This window comes from Artemia franciscana, chromosome 1 (genome assembly GCF_032884065.1).
Source record: "Artemia franciscana chromosome 1, ASM3288406v1, whole genome shotgun sequence".
Classification (NCBI taxonomy): Eukaryota; Metazoa; Arthropoda; class Branchiopoda; order Anostraca; family Artemiidae; genus Artemia; species Artemia franciscana.
Genome location: NC_088863.1, coordinates 10,764,775 through 10,785,167, shown reverse-complemented (window position 1 = coordinate 10,785,167; position 20,393 = coordinate 10,764,775). Strand labels below are relative to the sequence as shown.

Below are 20,393 nucleotides of genomic sequence, written 5' to 3'. Positions count from 1 at the left end.
ATTGTCCGAAACCAAATACGTAACAAAATGCATACAAACAAATTTTTGATGTGTTTTTCAATTTTTGTAATCCCCCTTAAAAAATGGCCCCCTCCCCATCCCGGCAAAAAAATTATGGACAAACCCTTAACATAATGATAGGTTTTTGAAAAGTGAAGTTATACACACTTCTTATTTACCCTCCCCACCCTGGCTTCAAGAGACCTAAAATCCATCAGAATGGAATTCTTACTTACAGTTTGAGTATTGTTAAACAATATTTAAAAGATGGGTGATAATTGTTCAATACAAGAAACGGCCGATTAAAATATACCCACTCAAGATTTTGATGTAATTTAAGTTTTTTGTCAAATATACAGCAAAACTAAAACTTGAAATGAAGAAAAATTATCCCGATGGTTATCTACATTCAAAAATGTCATACACCAGGCAATACATTATACACTGTGCGGAAGAGTGTCCTCTTCGGGGCCAAAAAAAAAAAAAAAAAAAAAAAAAACTCTGTAGTGTACCATTGAAATCTCCATGGCCAAATATTTCTAACCAGATGCTTAAACTCTTCTTCTTGTATACCGCCCCCTCCTAGTCCCTTTAGTAGGTGAAAATGAGAAAACGGGTTTTAAAAAAACTGCCCAGTGCAAAGGATTTTCACTCAAATTCAAAACTTTGCCCTAACAAGAAAGGTAAACTACTAAAACAAATTTTTGGGAATTTCAAAAAAGACTTGAAACCCTTGCGTGGTTGTTTTTTTTTTTTTTTTTTTTTTCCAGTACTATTAGGGCACTGGGACATCGTAGCAGTGTTGAAACGTGTAATCATGCGAAGAATTCGCAATTAGGGCTTTATCTATCCGCATCCCTTACAAATTGTACAATTACAAACGTCTTTATATAGAATTATAGCAATTATAAACGTCTTTATGGTATGCATAAATTGGTCACTTGCTTGGACGTCATACGCAAATGTGTCATTTGGGGGCTGGGGAGGAGTGCTGCCACGCCGAATTCCAGGAATTTTCAGGTTTTAATTTTTTTCCCTTACTATGATTTTATAGATCAGTTTTCTTAAAACGTTAACGTCCGAGAATAAAAATCATGAAAGTATACTCTTTCGTGAGAAGCTCAAAATTCTTTGCACCATTGCGGCTAGAAAAAACTGTAATAGCAAAAACGTGTAATTCCATAGATTATATTAAATACACATCTTTGATCCTTTTCATTTCCTTCAGTTTTCTAAAATTTTTATGCATTTCATACAATAGAATATTTTATAAATAGCCTAATTCAATTTAATATCTACAACTGATCAGAGATGTCAAGGAAAATATACCCCATAAACTCTTCAAGGCACAAAATTGCATATTTTTTAAGTGATAGTATAAGTCAGCTAAGAAGTAGTACCTGTATTTAATGTCAAATTTTAAATAAAATTCCTGCTGACTTCCTTAGCTTCTCTGTCTAAGTTGGACAAAGATCTTTTTGCAAGGCCTGTTGTGTATATTTCTAAATCCTAAAAACGAACGAAGAGTAATTTCTAAAGAAACACAGTTTATCTGATGTAATTGACGAGTGAATTTGAAAATTAAACCTAACAAAAATTAGTTTTTCACAATTTATGCAACATATACCTGAAAATATGTTTCAAAAAATCTTAGTCGTAGTATTTCCCTATATTTTTGGAATTTTGTAAAATTAGCGCTTTACTGGAAACTAAACTTGCTAGTGTCTTTTAAAGAATCAAAACAGTGCAATTTTTCTTTAATTTGATGATAATTAGAAGACTATTGAGAGCTTAATAAGTTATGCTTTCGTTCTCGGTAGGTTAATTAGGGAATTTTCTGCTCCTAATCATGTTTTGTTGCGTCAGTTTTGTGTTTTCAGTAAAGTGTTAGTCTTTCAGAATTCTACAAATATAGAGAAAAATAAAGAGTCAGGCTTTTTTGAACTGATTTCTAAATACATATTGAACAAACTGTCAAGCAACAATCTTACACAATATGTTTTTAAATTATTTTTTTGTTTTTAAAATCTATTATTGCCACATATAAACAGAATATCCTATAAATTTCTACAAATAACACATCTGCTTTTCAATGCAGTCTATTTTTAACAATTAATTATTCACTTGTCTTTTTTAAGAACACATTCTTGCATAAGTTAGAACATTTCGACACATGTCGATATTCGTTTTCCCGCAAAAAAGGTGGTAAATAATCCTCCACAATTTGCAAAACGCCGTGGTTTCCCATAATACGCAGCACGTGGGAACTGCTGCTCTTCCTGAAACAAATGGGTGTCACAAAAGAGCAGAACTATTAATATCAATTTTTTCCATTGCGATTGACCATTATAGAAAAATATCTTAAAAAGCGCATTCGGGACTCGTCATTGTGATTTTACTATAGATAGTGAGGTAGCCATAGATAAAATATATATTTTTCTGAAATTTTTGTTTCAGAAAAATGTTTGACAGCCTTCAGGGATTCTTATAAGTTTTAAGCCACTGTCGTTTGTACGACCCGAATAAAATATTTTAGCTTAAAGCCACCGTGGCAAAGCTCTATTGCCCCGACAGGTAGTTTCCAATTAGAATAGTCAGGATAACAAAAGACAAAAACTTCGTAGAGAACTTCAGATTTTGAAAAAATAGTTGTTTCATTAATTTTTATCCAAAATTTCTATTGGGGTGAGCCTAAGTCCGCAGACCAACTTTGCGGAAGGCAAGTACATTTTACAAAACTTTCACAGAAGAACCAAAGAATCACAAATAATAAGTAATCCTACTGTCTAAAAAAAATCCCCCGAAATTGAATATTAAAATTGCAAAAAAAGATTCAGAAATTTTCAATACTAGACTTCCAAAGATAATTCAAAGCATAATATTTATTTGAGAAAGAAAAAGAATTTAGCTTCTTGACATGTTAATGGAATGAAAATTAATCACCGAGAAATAGATCTTCTTCCAAAAAGGCTTGACGTCATCCTATCCTAAATCACTTAAATCGTTAAGACATCTGTTCAGATCTTGCTAATATTATTGAAAGATAAATTAAACATAAGAAAACTAAGGGGAAAGGACACAATATATAACGAAAGATTATAGAATTTAGACTATTTAAATTTAAAACATTGTGTATATAACTGGAAAATAGTCTTATTTCAAGTTTAAAATTAATTTTAACAGTCACTTTTATAGATTTTTTATTTGTTATGATAGCATTGGCATAGATGAGTAGGGATTAAGCCCCACTCCCATCCGAATATAAATATCAACACTAATGTAGTCACCATTGAATTATATAATTCAAACTTTTAAGAAAAAGTATACAAATGAGATAAATCAAGCCCCTCGGAGGGTATGCAACCCATTTTTGGTTATCCTGATATCTAATATAACTGATAACAGTCTTGTTTATTTTGTTTGTCTGTTCGAAAGCAAGATCAGAACAAACTAGAAAATCTTCCACATATACTACAGCCAGCACTTGAATATATACTAATCTAATTTCTCCTAAGTTTACTAAAGCCTTTTCTCTGGAATTTCCCATTGGCCAATGGGGAACTAGTATGGGTCATTAGTGGCTTGAAAAGTAAGTGAGCCAAAATAAACATATCAAAATCCACAAAACTTCATTTTCTTCGGGACTTTCAAAGCCGTTGAAATACTGAAATGGTTTAAATCCTTGACAGCTTTTTTTGTGGTAAAGTATTATTTTTGGGTACAGTCACGTGTGAAAAATGTAAAGTCTATCTAATTTAAGATTTGGTAGAAACAAATAGTTCCATTCTGAACGTTTACGGCATTTAAACACGTGAGAAGATGGACGTGAAAAAATCAAGTTCTTCTTTTCAGTTTTCCGCTAGAAATAAAAAGAAATCCTACGTTTCATAGCTAAAATATATTTTTAGTTTAGTTTTAAAGTTTCAGTCTCTTCTAAAGTTTTTCTTAATACAAGATTTTTCATAAATTTTTCTAAAAATTTCACCATTCTACGTTTTTAACTTTATTTTCGTTTCTCCTTGTGGAACACTATTCTAATGTTTACTCACATGGGAGGTTTGCAACATTCTAAGGGATTCTAGGGGTTGATTGGGGTCATTTATTCTACCTATGCTGGGAAATATTAGAGTTACCAACTAAAACTAATTTGCATAAACTTTGAAAATTCCAGATTTTATGAAACGGGGAGACGCCGTGAATAACTGAATCTTAATAGATAAGATCAACCAAATTTAGCAAGGGGAAACACCATTTTAAGATTATTAATGTCCTTACCGAAAAAAAGGGATTGTTTTCCCGAGGCGACAAATCGGAGGAGGGAGTATTTGACTCAGGACTCTAACGCCTCATGCCTTTTAGTGCAGTAAGGAGAAAACCATAGTTGAGAATTCCATATTCAAAATTTAATCAGTTGAAATATTTTCGGTCTTGAGGTTTGTCATGTTTTTAGTATTTTGACGCGTTAAGAACTTGAGACGAAATAAAAATAAAAATAAGAGATAAGATAAAAGATAAAAAATAAAAAGATAAAAAAATAAAAAGATAAAAAGATAAAAAAAAAAGATTCTTTAGAGGGATGGAATTCATTGAGTACTCAGTTTAATAAGTAGTAACACATTTGCTTATAAAACTCAGTTTTTACTGTTTTTAATGAACTGAATAAACAAAAAGTTTTTAACAAAAAGTAAGGAACGACATTAAAACTTAAAATGAACAGAAATTACTCCATATATGAAAGGGGCTGTCCCCTCCTCAACGCCGCGCTCTTTACGCTAAAGTTTTTAATGTTTTAAAAAGTAGAGTTGTTAAAAAGAGTCAAAAGTTAGCGTAAAGAGCGGGGCATTGAGGAGGGGACAGTCCCTTTCATATACGGGGCTATACTTCATATAGTCCCTTTCCCTTACTTTTATTTACTTGTTTTTTATTTAATTTCTGAACGTTTTTGAATTAATGCAGGTTTTGATTTTGGCTCACCGTACATGAATAATCAAAAAGAAATTTGCATATTAGTTTTTCTGTTTTTGGCTAAATGGCTTTCTCAAAGTTTTGATCGGACGATTTTGAGAAGAAAGGGGCGGGGAAGGGGCTTAGTTGTCCTCCAATTTTTTTGGTTACTCAAAAAAGCCACTAGAACTTTTAATTTTATTTACAAAAGTTTTTATTAGTAATATATATTCATAACTTGCGAATGACGTAATGAACTTCTATATTGATATATTTTTATTACATATATGAGGGGGTTCTCCCCTCGTCAATACCACGCTCTTTGCGCTAGACTTCGAATTTTGTTTCAATTCTCTAAGAATGACCCCTGTTCACAAAGACCGTTTAATTCAAAAGCTCTTTTGAGATTACTAAGAATATTTTAGCGTAAAGAGCGAGGTATTGAGGAGAGTACGAACCCCCCCCTCATATACGAAACATTTCTGTCCGTTTTAATTTTTAAAGTTGCCCCTTACTTTCAGCTGAAAAAACTTGCTTAAGATTAACATGAGATTAACATTAAAACTTGCTTAAGACTTGCATTAAGATTCTATGACTTATAGGGGGTGTTCCCCCCATTTTCGGAGGGGTTAGATTATTCATTAGGGAAATTTTCTCAGGCTCGTAACTTTTGATGGGTAAGATTAAACTTGATGAAACTTATACATTTAAAATCAGCATAAAAATCCAACTATTTTAATGTATCTATTGATATCAAAATTCTGTTTTTTAGAGTTTCGGTTACTATCTAGCCAAATCGCTCCTTAGTTTCAGTTCTTTACAACTAACTGTTCAATATTCATTAGTTTTTAGGGGTCAACACCGAGAATTTGAAATCATAAGGTTCTTAGAACAGTTTATCTTTTATCATTATCCCATTGAAAAATCAAATTCCAGGAATTATTATTACTATTTTCTTTTTATTTGTTTATTATTGATACTATTGTTATGAAAAACAAACTGTTCGAGATACAAATTGTTTTCAGTGAAGCGAAAATGAAACTTCAGCAGCATTTAAAGGGTATAAGAGAGGGAGCGGCTAGCCACGCTCTTATTGGTGGTAATTTCTGTTCGTTTTAACTTTTACTTGATTGATCAGTTTAATTTCATTTTTTTAAGGTGTTAGTTATTCATCCATAGTAACATCCCCTATTTTCAATTTTGACCCAATTACTCATTTGAATTTCTGTTTTTTTTTAGGTTTTACCTGCTCATTCCAAGTAATTCCTATTTGTTTTAAGTTTGACTTCTCATAAGACTGTATTTCTGCTCGTTCTAGTTTTAGTTAATCAATCAGTTTCTGCTCCTTCTAGTTTTAATTTAGTTAATCATATGAAAAAAGTTCCAAGGGAGAAACCAAAGGAAGTTATTGAATTGGCAAAATCAGACAGAAATCATGCATGCTGTATTTTGGGCTAGATTCCTTGTCATTGAAATAGAGGAAAGTAAAGACTGAATTTTTTCTTCCCCTCTTCTCAGGAAATATCTCCTATACTCCCCTCCCCCTTTGATGATCTTCTGTTTTACAAAAGTACCATGATGATTAACTATACACTGCTTGTAAGGACTGAGCTTTTCATCAAAACGCATCATGACTGACCGTTACATGACTGACCGTTGTAATGATGACGCATCATTGCCGCGTTACCCAGGATGCGCTTTATACCTCTTGATAGTTAGCATATCTTTAGCATAAGGATAGCTACGCCCAAGATAGATGGAAAGTTAGTTTTTAGATGGTCAACACATAACAACGTGTTTGAGATTGAATTTAGTTATTTAATTAAATGAAAAAGAATTAAAATAAATATACTAAAAAAACATTTTGTCGTTTCACAAACCTAATTGAGGAACGTTCAATGTTGTAGCTTTTTTTGCATTTTAAAGACACTGGTTTCACATATTATGGCAATTCCGGCTTACATTATGGCAATTCCAGCTCTATTTTTAATATGGCACCGTTCAACCATTCATAACAATCAGAGGGCAAACTAATCTATGTTTGCCGCAGTTAGATCACTGAAATCATTAAAAAATAGTTAAATCATGGTTAGATTATTTTAGTTATTAAGAATAAAAAGACTCAAAATTATGAATAGATACTAGAAGGATGGTGAAGGGCCCTCCATAAAAATAGATAAACTTTGTAAAGTAAAAAAGGAGAAAAACTATTTATGGTATTAAATTAAGGCCTAGGCTACACTAAAAAACGCCTGGGGATTTGACATCCCTTCTGGAAAAGCGAAAAGACTACCATAGTTTTAATTTAAATGTCATTTCTTCTTTGTTGTCCCTTTTCGCTCTTTACGCTAATGTCTTAAAATTCGTTAAAAATACTTATCATTCAAATTCAATGGCCTTTCTTAAAGAATCTTAGCATAAAGTCAAACTTTGGCGTAAAGGGCAGTCGAGGAAGGGGCAGCCCTCCTCATATACGGAATTTTTTCTGTTTGTTTTAAGCTTTAGTGTTGCTCCTCACTTTCAGTAGAAAAATTTGCTTTTTCAACTTATTGATTGTTGTTGATTCTTGTTTTTTCAACTTAAAACTTGTTGCTTTATTTAATTTCTAACTGTTTTTCAAATCATGCAAGAAAATCCCCTTCTCTAGCCCCCTGTAAAATTCCACCCCAGAACGTTCCTCCTCCCGGTAAGATCTCCCCTGGACAACCCACCCTGCCGCAAATCAGCCCTAAAACAAAATCCTGTGTATTTCCCTACAACAAATGCTATTTGTGAACAATTTTAATCGGATGTCTTTGGGGAGAAATGGAGCGTGAGCGTGGGGCTAGTTGCCCTCCAATGTCTTAGTAACTTAAACAGGGAACTAGAACTTTTTTTTTCATTCAAATAAGCCCTCATCTGATCTTCTAGGACCATTGGTTCAACACGATCGCCACTGAAATAAAAAAAAAAACAAATAAACACACATCTGTGATCTTTCTTCTTTTAAAAAACTTAGAAATTCTTTTTTTATAGATATGAGCTTCAAACCGCTACAATAGGTACCTTGACATACTGAATCTGATGGTATGATTTTCATGAAGATCACTTGACTTTTTGGGCATGTTTCCCCACTTTTTCAAAAACCAGGCAAATATTTTCAGACTCGTAGCTTTTGATGGATACCATTCAACTAAGTGAATTTCACTCATTTGAAATCAGCATAAAAAAAGCCAATTAGCAAATTAGCATCAGCATAAAAAAATCGTTTTATATATATAATTCTACAAATATTCTGTTTTTAAGAGTTTAAGTTACTATTGAGCCGGATTGCTCTTTACTTACAGTTCATTTCCAGGACTTTTTTGATAACGCCGAATTAGGCAAGTAGTATCAATATTAAATTTTGTTGAAATTTAGTGATGGGAATTATGTTCAAAATTGACGGAGGGACTAACTGATGCAATAATCTTTATTTATTTTGAACAAGTTCGATTCTCGCTTTTTTTGTTCGCTTTCATGGTCTGTTGTCAAATTTCTTCGGTTATTACTGTTCTTATTAGTTAGGCTAAAAATGGCCTAAAGGAAGCTCTTGCTGATTGGCTTTCCGTTCTGTTTTTAATCTACCAAGAAACTTCTTTTTTTCAGTAATTCGGTGCTGCTAGAAGATTATAAAATAAAGCTCATTTTCAAGACAATATATTATCTAGGCTAAACCTTGCATAGTTCAACTGGCAGCTTGTTATTTACTAGTTGAAAATTTTCATACTGTTCTATCTAATGACCAGTTATTACGAGCCCTCTTGTAAAAAAAAAGTGAAGTCTCCGGTTGGTGTTCCTTGCACAAGTCTTGGTAATTTCTTTTTACCAATGTGTAGTAACGTAAGACGATAATTTTGGTAACATTCGATAGTTTAGATTCGGCTTTAATCACCGCTGAATTATATTCTGAATTTGATTTTCATTCCTTTTAGGTTGAACCTGATATAAGAAAACCTGACAACCATGCACAAATAGCAAAATTTCAAATTCTTTAAGTAGGCTTGGGCCATTCTCTAAGAAAGGTCTAAGTAATATCGAATTCTTGCTAAGTGAATGGATAGATCTAAAACTAATGGATCCAATCATACAATTGCCTCATACTGTTGTTAGTAAAACAGTTCAAAATAGGGATGATACCTTTTTATTGACAGTGAATAGATATAAAATTATTTAACTGGATATTTCGAACACATATACAGTGTTCGTCATCAGCAGTAAAACTTTTACTGCTGATGACGAACACTGCAAAATATCCAATTAAATAATTTTATATCTATTCACTGTCAATAAAAAGGTATCATCCCTATTTTGAACTGTTTTACTTTCGTCATGGAAAGGCAGTGTGGTCTTCGAAGTCATATACTGTCGTTCCGAGCTATAGTCGTAGGCTTATCACAAAATTGCATTTTCCTGTGGGCACATAAGTCTTAGAGACTTAGAATAATAATTTACACTTATAATGTTTATGATTTTATTAATTATTAATTAAACATTTTTATTAATTAAACTTTAATTTATTAATTAACATTTAATTAATAAAAAATGGTGTATAGTTTAAAATAAGGTGGATTTTTCTGCTTCAATATTATAACAATTTATTATTACTATATGAAATACACAAAACATTGGTTTAAAATTGCTGAAAATGGATTTCTTTTTTTGTAAAAATACTTAGATCCTTCTCTAAAAAAGGTCTAAGTAGTATTATACTTTGGCTTTGCAAGAGGAGGGATCTGAGTTTAATAAATCCAACGATATAAATATCGTTTCCTTATGGGGGAAGTTATTACTAAGGGCTTGTCACAATATTGTATGGTTCCCAGAGAACATAAAACTTAAATATAGAAGTTTTGAGTCAGCATTTATTGGCTACTTTAAAACGTTTCATTTTTTGTCCTGCTTACAAACCTATAACACTAAATAATTTTTTAGTGAAATACCAAAACTAATCAGGATTAATTTCATAACAATAATTTCTGATTTGAGTGTTCTAATTAAATGAAAAAGTAAAAAAAACGGTGAATCTCCAAATGCACTAAAAGGTAAAAACAGCCAGACCATTCAAAACTGAATTTTATTTTACTTTAAATGGAAGTATGGGTCGTTCAACATAATATACTGAGTCCCACTTAAAGGACCTTTCTAATCGTGGCGCAGGGAAAAAATTTAAAATATCAAATACCAACCCATGTAAAATTTCAATATTTGGATACTACATGAAAGACGAACCATATTCTGTGTGATACTACTACTACTAATAATAAGTCACTGCAGCGCCAAGCCGCCTGAGGCCAACACAGCTACGCAAGCTCTTTAATTTATTTAAAGCCTCCCTCTTTACACCCTCCCAGGAAGTTCCCATTTCCTTTAAATCTTTATTTATGACATCCTCCCAACCCAAACGAGGACGACCTGCTTTGCGTGAAGCCCGGACGGTTGTCCAAAAAGGACAATCTTCAGCAATCTGTCATCCTTCATCCGCAGAACGAGGCCTAGCCATCTCAAACTTTCTTGAATAGCCCTAGAAAGATTGAACCATAGGATTCAACCATAGGATTGAACCACATTTTTCGTACAGCCTACTGTTAAAAATACGGTCAGTCAGCAAGGTACCTAGAAAAATCCGTATGCAATTTCTCTGGAAAACATCTAGTAAATTTTCGTCCTTTTTTTGGAGCGTTTCAAAAGCTACTCCAATTAAAAAAAAGTATTTAAAAGATATAAACTTCATTTAAATAGAGGCACACATAACCAAACATCTGATCAAACTCCTTATCAAACAGTTCGTGGTAACGAACTGTAGTAAGGAGTGACCCGGCTCAATAGTAACCAAAACTAAAAAATTCAATTTTGATACCAATAGCTGCATCAAAAGAATTGCATTTTAATGTTGATTTTAAATATATAAGTTTCATCAAATTTAGTCTTACCCATCAAAAATTACGAGCCTGAGAAAATTAGCCTTATTTTAGAAAATAGGGGGAAACAACCCCTAAAAGACATAGAATCTTAACGAAAATCACACCAACACATTCAGCGTTTCAGAAAACCCTTTTGGAAAATTTTCAAGCTCCTATCTACAAAAATGTGGAATTTTGTATTTTTTGCCAGAAGGCAGTTCACGGATGCGTTTTCATTTGTTTGTTTGTTTTTTTTCCCAGGGGTGATCGTATCGACCCAGTGGTCCTAGAATCTTGCGAGAGGGCTCATTCTAACGGAAATGAAAAGTTCTAGTGCCCTTTTTCAGTGACCAAAAAAATTGGAGGGCACCTATGCCCCCTCCCACGCTGATTATTTCCCAAAGTCACCGGATCAAAATTCTGAGATAGCCATTTTATTCAACGTTGTCGAAAAATCTTATTACTATGTCTTTGGGGACGACTTACTCCCCAACAGTCCCCGTGGGAGGGGCTACAAGTTACAAACTTTGACCAGTGCTTACATATAATAATGGTTATTTGGAAGTGTACAGACGTTTTCAGGGAGATTTTTTGGTTGGGGGGGCGTGGAGGTTGAGAAGAGGGGGATATGTTGGGGCAACTTTCCTTGGAGGAATTTGTCATGGGGAAGAAAATTTCCATGAAGGGAGCGCAGGATTTTCTAGCATTATTTAAAAAAAAAATGAAAAAATAAATATGAAAAAGTTTTTTCAACTGAAAGTAAAAAGCAGCATTAAAACATAAAACGAAAAGAAATTATTACGCATATGATGGGGTCACCTCCTCCAAATACCTCGCTCTTTACGCTAAAGTATCTTTAGTAATTTCAACTATTTATTCTACGGCTTTTATGATTCAGGGGTTATTCTTTAAAAATTGGGACAAAATTTAAGCTTTAGTGTAAATAGCGAGGTACTGAAGAGGGGGTGTACCCCCTCATATACGTAATAAAAACATGAGAATACAGAAGTTCGTTACGTAAGCTAATTTGTAAGTTACGTATATCTTTTACTAATAAAAACATTCGTAAAAAATAAAAGTTCTAGTTGCCTTTTTAAGTGGCCAAAAAATCGGAGGGCAAGTAGCCTCCCCCGTTCCTTTTTTTCTCAAAATCATTCGATCAAAACTATGAGAAAGTCATTTAGCCAAAAAAATAAATATGCAAATTTTGTTTTAATTATTAATCTGCGGAGAGTCAAAGAGCGGAGTAAAGAGCGGGGCGTTGATGAGGAAGCAGTCCCTTTCATATACGAAGTAATTTCTGTTAGTTTTTAAGTTTTAATGTCGCTTCTTACTTTCCGTTAAAAAACTTCTTCTTTTTTATTTAATACGTTTTGGAACCGGCATATTTCTTAAATAATTTAATTTGAACAAACTCATTTTGAATAATTTCAGCTAATTTCCTTGTGTAAAATCCAAACAGTTGACATTTATTGGATATAATTTATTTCAAAACAACATAATATCCTAGTAGAATACCAAAATACTGCCAAAAAAGCTGAGCAAAGCTGAAACAATTGGCCAAAAAGAATACCGTAAAAACATGAAAAGAAAAGAGACTGCTAAGAATCAAGATATTGGAAAGCTAATATTTGGATAACAATAACCATAAAATGCCTGTATGCATACTAATTATTTCTTCAAAATGTTTTTGCTGGTAACGATAGGAATAATAAAAAAATCTCTAGATATAATATCGGAAGTGTTGACAACAGAAGGAACAACATATCTTAAACAACGTCAAGCCTTTCATTCTTTATCTGGGATAACTTTGCAGCAGATTTTTTTAGATTTCTTAAATTTATATCAATTATTATATATATTATATCAATTTATTATATCAATAACTATATTTCGTAAAATTAAACGTATTCATTATGCAGGTGATTCAAGTTGAAATTTTGGAGGATTGAAAGCATGTTATTTTTCAAAAGTAGGTATCCCCGGATTTAAAATGGACTTGGAAAGTAGCCTATCTTCTTAATTAAATAATAAGTGATATATTCTTAATAGAATTCGAAGTTAAACAATGACTTCGTTTCCAACTGCTTTATAGTAAACTCAAACGAAGCGAAAGGATTCTTTCATGCCAAGAAAAAAAAGGAAAAATCCAAGAGCCTATTTCGTTGTAATAACGGCTTTTATGATCGTTGTTCTTTCAAATCTTTACTTTCTTTCCCTAGGCAATATGCTTGGAGATTCTATTTTCCAAGTTACTTTGTGTCAAAAGCAACGAAATATTTCGAACCATCCTCTACTTTTGCATGTAACAATCAAACGTTATTATCATGATTATAACGACAAACGTGATTATAACGACAATCGTGATTTGTCAAGACAATCCTATGCAGTGTGTTCAGAAACTTTTGGACAACGACAATTTTCGTGCCAAACATAACCACGTAACCACAACATTCATCATAGCCAATTAGTTTCTCTTTTTCTATATGGATATCTACAACTGGTTATATACAAAGACAAATCCAGGGGGTGGTTTTAGAGGCATGTGTCCCTTCCATAAGAATGTCGAAATTTTCATTAATTATATAGTTGGAGGGGCCAGAAACACAAATAAGAGAGCCCAAGTTTTGTCGGTGAACTTCCCAAACTCTATTTTTGTGCCAGTCCCTGGCTCCATAGCCGTATTTGAAATCTAAATGATTAACAAGACATTAAAATGATATTATTCTTATGGACCTTAACCCCCGAGCAACCCCCGGCAAAAAACTTGAGTCAATTTTGTACCAAAATGCATTTTATTTTAAAAAAGATTTTAAAAATGTCCTCACTCTGATAGTTTCAAAATGGCAGACTTTCAAATTCATATAGTGAGCAAATTAAAGAAAGTGTGGCCACAAAACTCTATTTGGAGCCAGTCCGTGCGTAGAGAGTAAAGAAAGAATTCCCATAGGCTGACTTTTAAAAAGGTGTTTCTTAAGACAGAATGTTTAAATATTAGCAGATTTTACCTCGTCATTCGTTTGAAACTTTGTTCTAGCGAGTCCTCGAATGGCCAAAAGAAGATTTAAGCATTTTCTAATTCAAGGGAGGGGGGGACAAAATGTAATTTTTAAAACCTATCGAGATCAATCTGATTTTTGTTGTCAATTTTTCAATGAATATATATAAAAATAAATTCAATGAAAAAAAATTCAAAATACCGGGAGGGTAAAACATCTATGGCTGGTCAAAAATACTTCCCCTTTTCTTTCAGTTGACACCTTGGATTTAAATGTCGTTTAAAGGTTCAAAATATACTTGCTAAGACAGGTTAAAATGCCAGACATTCAAATTCATGCAAGAAGACAAAGACATGAAAAAGCTGAAAATATAGTCCAATCTTACCTCATCATTTGAGAGTCGTTAGCTAGAGTAGAAAGAAAAGAGAGTGTTATTTTATTATAAGAAAAAGAAAAGAAAAAGGTCAAAGATCAATAATCGATTCCTACCTTTCAATAGGTTCATCCACAGCTAAATAAGAAAATAAAATTTATTACTTAATCATGGCAAATAAGAGATAAGTAGAATTCAGTAACAGAAACGGGCCTAGTAAAAGTACGAATAATTTTCTTTATTTAATTTTTTCTTTTAGGCTATTGTATTTTATGTTTTAGTCTTTTCATTTATTTAATTTCTTTACAGTTTAGGATAATTTTCCTGGACCCAAAATCTGGATAATCCATAGGACCCGAGATCTGGTAAGTTTATGGGTAAAACAGATACCACAAATACTGCAATTTTTACTGCTTAGTTAGGAACCGGCTCCTGAGGGTGGTGTCCTATCAAAGTCATCTTCTGACCCTAACAGACGAATATTCAGTAGATCTATAAAATCTGGTGATTAAAACGGGTGAATGACTAGTGTTATTTGATTTAGGTTTTAATTTGTATAGACAAATAAAAGTATATATTTTATTTAAGTATTAAAGTATTAATCATTTTGTTTATTAAATTTTTTCTTTTAGGCCATTGTATTTTATGTTTTATTCATTTCATTTATTTAATTTCGTTACAGTTTATGGGAATTTTTCTGATATCTCTGGGTAAAGCTCAACTTCTTCAACGATACATTTATTGCTGTACTTGGATTGCATTCGTTTGCTAAAAATCTATCGTCAAGACATTTGGAGCATTAAATGGATAATACCCCCTCCCCCTTATATTAACTGATCCTCTAAAAACATGGGTTTTTGGGTCATCCATTCCTCGCTCATTTTTGATAGTGTCCATTGGATTGTCTACCGCAGCTGTTTTCTGTCTTCGCGCAGTGTCATGTTTTTTTTTTTAAGTTTAATAACTGTCATTTTCTTCTCCTGTCTTCAAAAGAAGTCCCATTGTTTTTGCGTGGCATTAAAAAAGTGTTACAAAAAAAAATTGTAGTTTTTTAATGAAGATACCCATAATTTGTTATTCAAAAGCCAAGTGGTACTTGCTCCACCCCCTTTTCCCCCTTGCCACCCCAATTAGCACTCACAAACATGAACATGAAATAGCATCTAACGAGCAAGAACTATCACCAACTAAAATTGTAGAATGATGCTGATTCCAGCTAATTAGTTTTAAAAAACAATTGATGACAATGTAATTTTGTTCCACTATCTAATTAATAATATTCCATCAAAACAAAGAAAATCTTTAAACAAGACATCATTTAAACAAAACACCCTCTGTTCGAAAATTTGGTTTGTTTATACAGAATGAGAAATGGGAAAACGTTTATAGGATACGGTTACATTATGAAATGAGAAAACATCGATAGAATTATAAAACATTCTAAATTGAAGGACGAACCATACTTTTTGTAATCAACTAAGCTCAATTTTACTAACTGTGATAGCAATGTTTTTGCTTCCTTCGCTCCCTCGCGCCATGATAAACTGTCTTGTCCCTCCCCTTTCCTATTTCCCTTTGTACCTCCCCTATTCTCCATTATTTCTTAATTTAATGCGTTTTTTTAACTAGAGAATTTTTATTATTAGCAGTGGAAAAATAAATTAAAAAAACTTAGAACATGAAAAACTTTGATCCTTCGGGATCACCACCAGGAAACTTTTTCAACATTAAAAGATCCTACAAGCGACGGTTTAAACAGAAACAAAACAATGCAACTAAGGAAGGTACCCTTACGAAAAAGGATCCTTTACGAAAGCACAAGGTTTCGGTAGGGATTTTATTTATTGTCTCATTATATATAATAAAAATGTCATCGATACAAAAAAAAATCAATGAAATTATAGAAGGACAGTCTAGTCGTGCCATTTCTTGGTTTCAAAACTTTTTCTAAATTGTGGTAATATATTTACACCTCTTTCAAATAAAAGAAAATAAACTACTCGTGCACAAAGTAACAAATATTCAAGTTTCTAAATTTTAGACAAAGCCTAAATTTTCAGTTTTTTAGGTCCTTCGAGGCTATTTATTCCAAATATTCTCTAACCTCAAAATTAAACTGTATAGACCTAAGATAATGTTATTTAGTAGATGTATATTCATCTTTGACTTAAATATCGAAAACCGGAAGAGGTCCATTTTAAAGCCATGATTGTGCAATTTTCTTGGGGTAGAGTCATTGGGACCATTTCACGGGGAAAAACCATTCCCCCTCGCCTTATTTAATAGAGACACATTTCTTATCTGAATTTAAATCACGAAAGAATTCCGTTTTAAGGCCACTATTTTGGAATTTTCCCCGGCTGGGAGTCTCTTGAACTGTTTCAGGTTGAAAAACCCACTCCGCTTTTCTGTAAACTCCTCCTTTGTGTTTCCCTTCTTCGTTGATAAAAGCATTTTAGTTTATAACCGTACTAATTGTGCTAAAACATACTAAAACCCTCATGTTCTCTTAATAAACTCAAAGCTTTGTAATTTTTCTTTATTTTCTCTTAATAAACTGATTGATTGATTGATGTCGGTGATAACAAAGACTCAGGTTTAAATGTTAAAAGATGAATAAACAACCTTTTCAGGAGAGTGATATTTCAGACAATTCAAGAGAAAAATCCACTTCCCTCTGATCTATATACTTCTTTGTTCTTTCTTTCAGTATTATACTTTCTCTTTCAGTTTTATTCAGTTTTATAGTCTCTTTCAGTATTATACTTTCTCTTTCTTTCAGTATATACTTTCTTTCAGTATTATAGTGCGTTCAGCACAATAGTACTTTAAAACTGTACTATCAGTACTTTAAAATTGTACTATTAGTACTTTAAAATTGTACTATTAGTACTTTAAAACTGTACTATTAGTACTTTAAAATTGTACTATTAGTACTTTAAAACTGTACTATTAGTACTTTAAAACTGTACTATTAGTACTTTAAAATTGTACTATTAGTACTTTGAAATTGTACTATTAGTACTTTAAAACTGTACTATTAGTACTTTAAAATTGTAATATTAGTACTTTAAAACTGTACTATTAGTACTTTAAAACTGTACTATTAGTACTTTAAAATTGTACTATTAGTACTTTAAAATTGTACTATTAGTACTTTAAAACTGTACTATTAGTACTTTAAAACTGTACTATTAGTACTTTAAAACTGTACTATTAGTACTAAAATATATGTAGCAAGGGCAATTAAGACTTACGACTGAAATTAAGGTTAATTGAGGCAGAAACTTCTCCCAGCTTATTCTTTGCCTTAACCTTGTAAAGACCGCCATCTGTTTCGACGACATCATTAATGTCCAGCGCAACGGTATATCTTCCAGGTGAGACTTCTCTAATGTGTATAAGTGTTCGCTCGTCCTCTACAATAAGTTTATCCTCACGGTACCACTGCACCTAAAAACAAAACAAAGATATCATAACGCTACAATATACCATAACGTTAAGATATAATAACGTTAGGTACCACTGCACCTAAAAACAAAACAAGAATATCATAACGTTACAATATACCATAACCTTAAGATGTCATAACGTTAGGTACCACTGCACCAAAAAAACAAAACAAAAATATCATAACCTTACAATATATCATAACCTTAAGATATCATAACGTTAGGTACCACTGCACCTAAAAACAAAACAAAGATATCGTAACGTTACGATATACCATAACGTTAAGATCGTTAGGTACCACTGCACCTAAAAACAAAACAAAAATATCATAATGTTACAATATACCATAACGTTAGGTACCACTGCCCCTAAAACAAAACAAAAGATCATAACGTTATAATATACCATTACGTTAAGATATCATAACGTTAGGTACGACAGCACCTAAAAACAAAACAAGGACATCATAACTTTATCATAACGTTAAGATATCAAAGCGTTATCATAAATCATAGCGTTAAGATGTCATAATGTTAGGTACAACGGTACCTAAAAACAAAACAAAATGTCATAAAAGTTAAGGAAATATCAGTTCAAAATCCTCCTATACAGGCGTTCTTTGAAAGCGTTTGATTGCCTCCAATAATAAATTTATCCTCACGTTACCGATCCACCTGATAACGATACTGCAACATCTTCGGCAAAAAATTGAAAGGGGTTGTCCCCTCCTCAACGCCTCGCTCTTTACTCTAAAGTTTTTTATTGTTTTAAGAAGTAGAGCTGTGAGAAAGAGTCAAACTTTAGCGTAAAGAGCGAGGCGTTGAGGAGGGGACAACCCCTTTCATATACGGAATAATTTATGTTTGTTTTAAGTTTTAATGTCGCTCCTCACTTGCAGTTAAAAAACTTTTTTTTTTATTTAATTTCTACAAAGACCTAAGCCAAGTCGTCTTCAGTGCTCAGAAAAAATAAAACGAAATCTAACCTTTTCAAATAAACTTCACAAGAAGAGAAAAGACTGAGAACGTATAAATGTAAAGTCCTAGAGTTTATCCACATAAACGTCACCCTCAAAATAGGCTTACCCTTGCACTTCAAAACGACAGGATTTAACAGCGTCAGGAAACTATCCCTTAGAAATAATAACGTTTCTTATAGCTTTTTTCTACGTGAGTTCAGTCGTCCTCTGTAATGGATTTACCTTTACGGTACTATTGCATCTGAAAACAGTGAAATGCAATAACGTTGGGAAAATATACGTTAAAATATTAACTTTCTCAAAAAGGATTCTAGGTAAAAAGTGATTAGTGCTATGGACGAGAATAATACTGCTGTGGTTAAGCTAGGAAATGAGGTTTGTTGCTGGTTTCGTATTTAATCAGGAGTTAAGCAGGGTTGTGTCCTATCCAAATTTATATGAATCATTTCGATGGACTTTGTCTTAAATGACACATGAAAGGCAATGTGAGAACGTGCAATAAAATGGGGAAGAAAAGCTTTCCTGGACTTAGATTATGCTGGTGATTTAAGCATCCTAGATGAAAGTGTGAGGAAAATTAATGAACTTTTAGAGGTTTTGCGAGTTCAGGGTGCAAGAACAGGCTAGAAAATTCATTTTAAGAAGACTAAGTCTCCAAGCCTAGTTACGGTGCCTAAGTGATGTAAGCCTAAGTGATGATGAATACGTGATGTTGGGTAACAAAAAGATCGATCAAGTGGACAGCTTCACTTACCTTGGTAGTACTATTAGTAAAGACGATGGGAGCAGTGAAAATGTTAAAAGTAGAATAGCCAAGGCTCAGGGTGTTGTTTCTTTCACAGTAGAAAAAAGTTAGAAAGATAAATCTGTGAACCAAGATTAGAATGCTGTAAGCTAAAGGCGAAAGGTAAAGGATACGGCACTAGAAATCTTGAAGTCTGAACCGGGGGCACTCATCCCCGTCTCAAGGCTCTTCAGACATGAAGGGCAACGGGGGATGGGGGCTAGCCAACCTGTGCTTTTGGACACCTTTCCACTTTACTTTCACCCATTTAGAGCTGGGTCAACTCTGGCTGAACTTAAAGAGCAACGCCATTGGTCCAAATCAAATAACTGCCGATATTGCACTGTGGCACTGTGGCACTGGCACCATTGGCAAACCAAATATTGGAAGCTACGCTTATAATACCGGTCAAGCATGGTTCTGAAGCGTGGGTGCTCCGTAAAACGGAGAAAGATTTGCTGGATAGTTTCTAGAGAAATTGCCTACGGACTGTTTTGGGTACCCTACTGAGAGAACGTATTTCAAACAGTAGGTTATACGAAAAGTGTGGTTCAATCCCACTTCCTAGGGCTGTAATGGGAGAAAGGTTGAGATGGCTAGGGTACGTTCAGCGGATGAAGGATGACAGATCGCCAAAGATTGTCCTTTTTGGCTAGCCGTCTACGGTTACGGAAAGCAGGTCGTCGACGATTGTGGAGTGGGAGGGTATCGTAAAGAGAGATTTAAGGGAAATTGGGACTTCCTGGGAGGGTGTAAAGAGGAAGGCTTTGAATGGATTAGGAAGGAGGAGGAGCGTGAGTAGCTGTGTTGGCCTCAAGCGGCTTGGTGCTGCGGTCGTTAATAATAGTAGCAGTTTTGTAATCCTCTTTAATACTTTTAGTCTCGCGTTACCAGTGTGTCTGAAAGGGACTTTGAAATATTTATTAGAAATAAAATATTT

General features: G+C 33.2%; 1 protein-coding gene across 30 annotated transcripts in view; it reads right to left on the bottom strand.

Moving 5' to 3' along the window:
- LOC136025213 (twitchin-like) overlaps positions 1 to 20,393 on the bottom strand; it is a 397,750-nt gene that overhangs the window by 345,419 nt on the left and 31,938 nt on the right. For 25 of the 30 annotated variants that reach the window (XM_065701279.1, XM_065701032.1, XM_065701099.1 and 22 more), the window contains exons 3-4: positions 17,495 to 17,690; positions 14,354 to 14,375 (exon numbers count right to left, since the gene is read on the bottom strand). In XM_065701279.1, the coding sequence (XP_065557351.1) occupies positions 14,354 to 14,375; positions 17,495 to 17,690 (218 nt within the window). Of the gene's footprint in view, positions 1 to 2,943; positions 3,028 to 3,451; positions 3,563 to 14,249; positions 14,272 to 14,353; positions 14,376 to 17,494; positions 17,691 to 20,393 lie in introns of those variants that run through there. The other 5 variants (XM_065701236.1, XM_065701263.1, XM_065701041.1 and 2 more) reach the window with 4 other exon arrangements.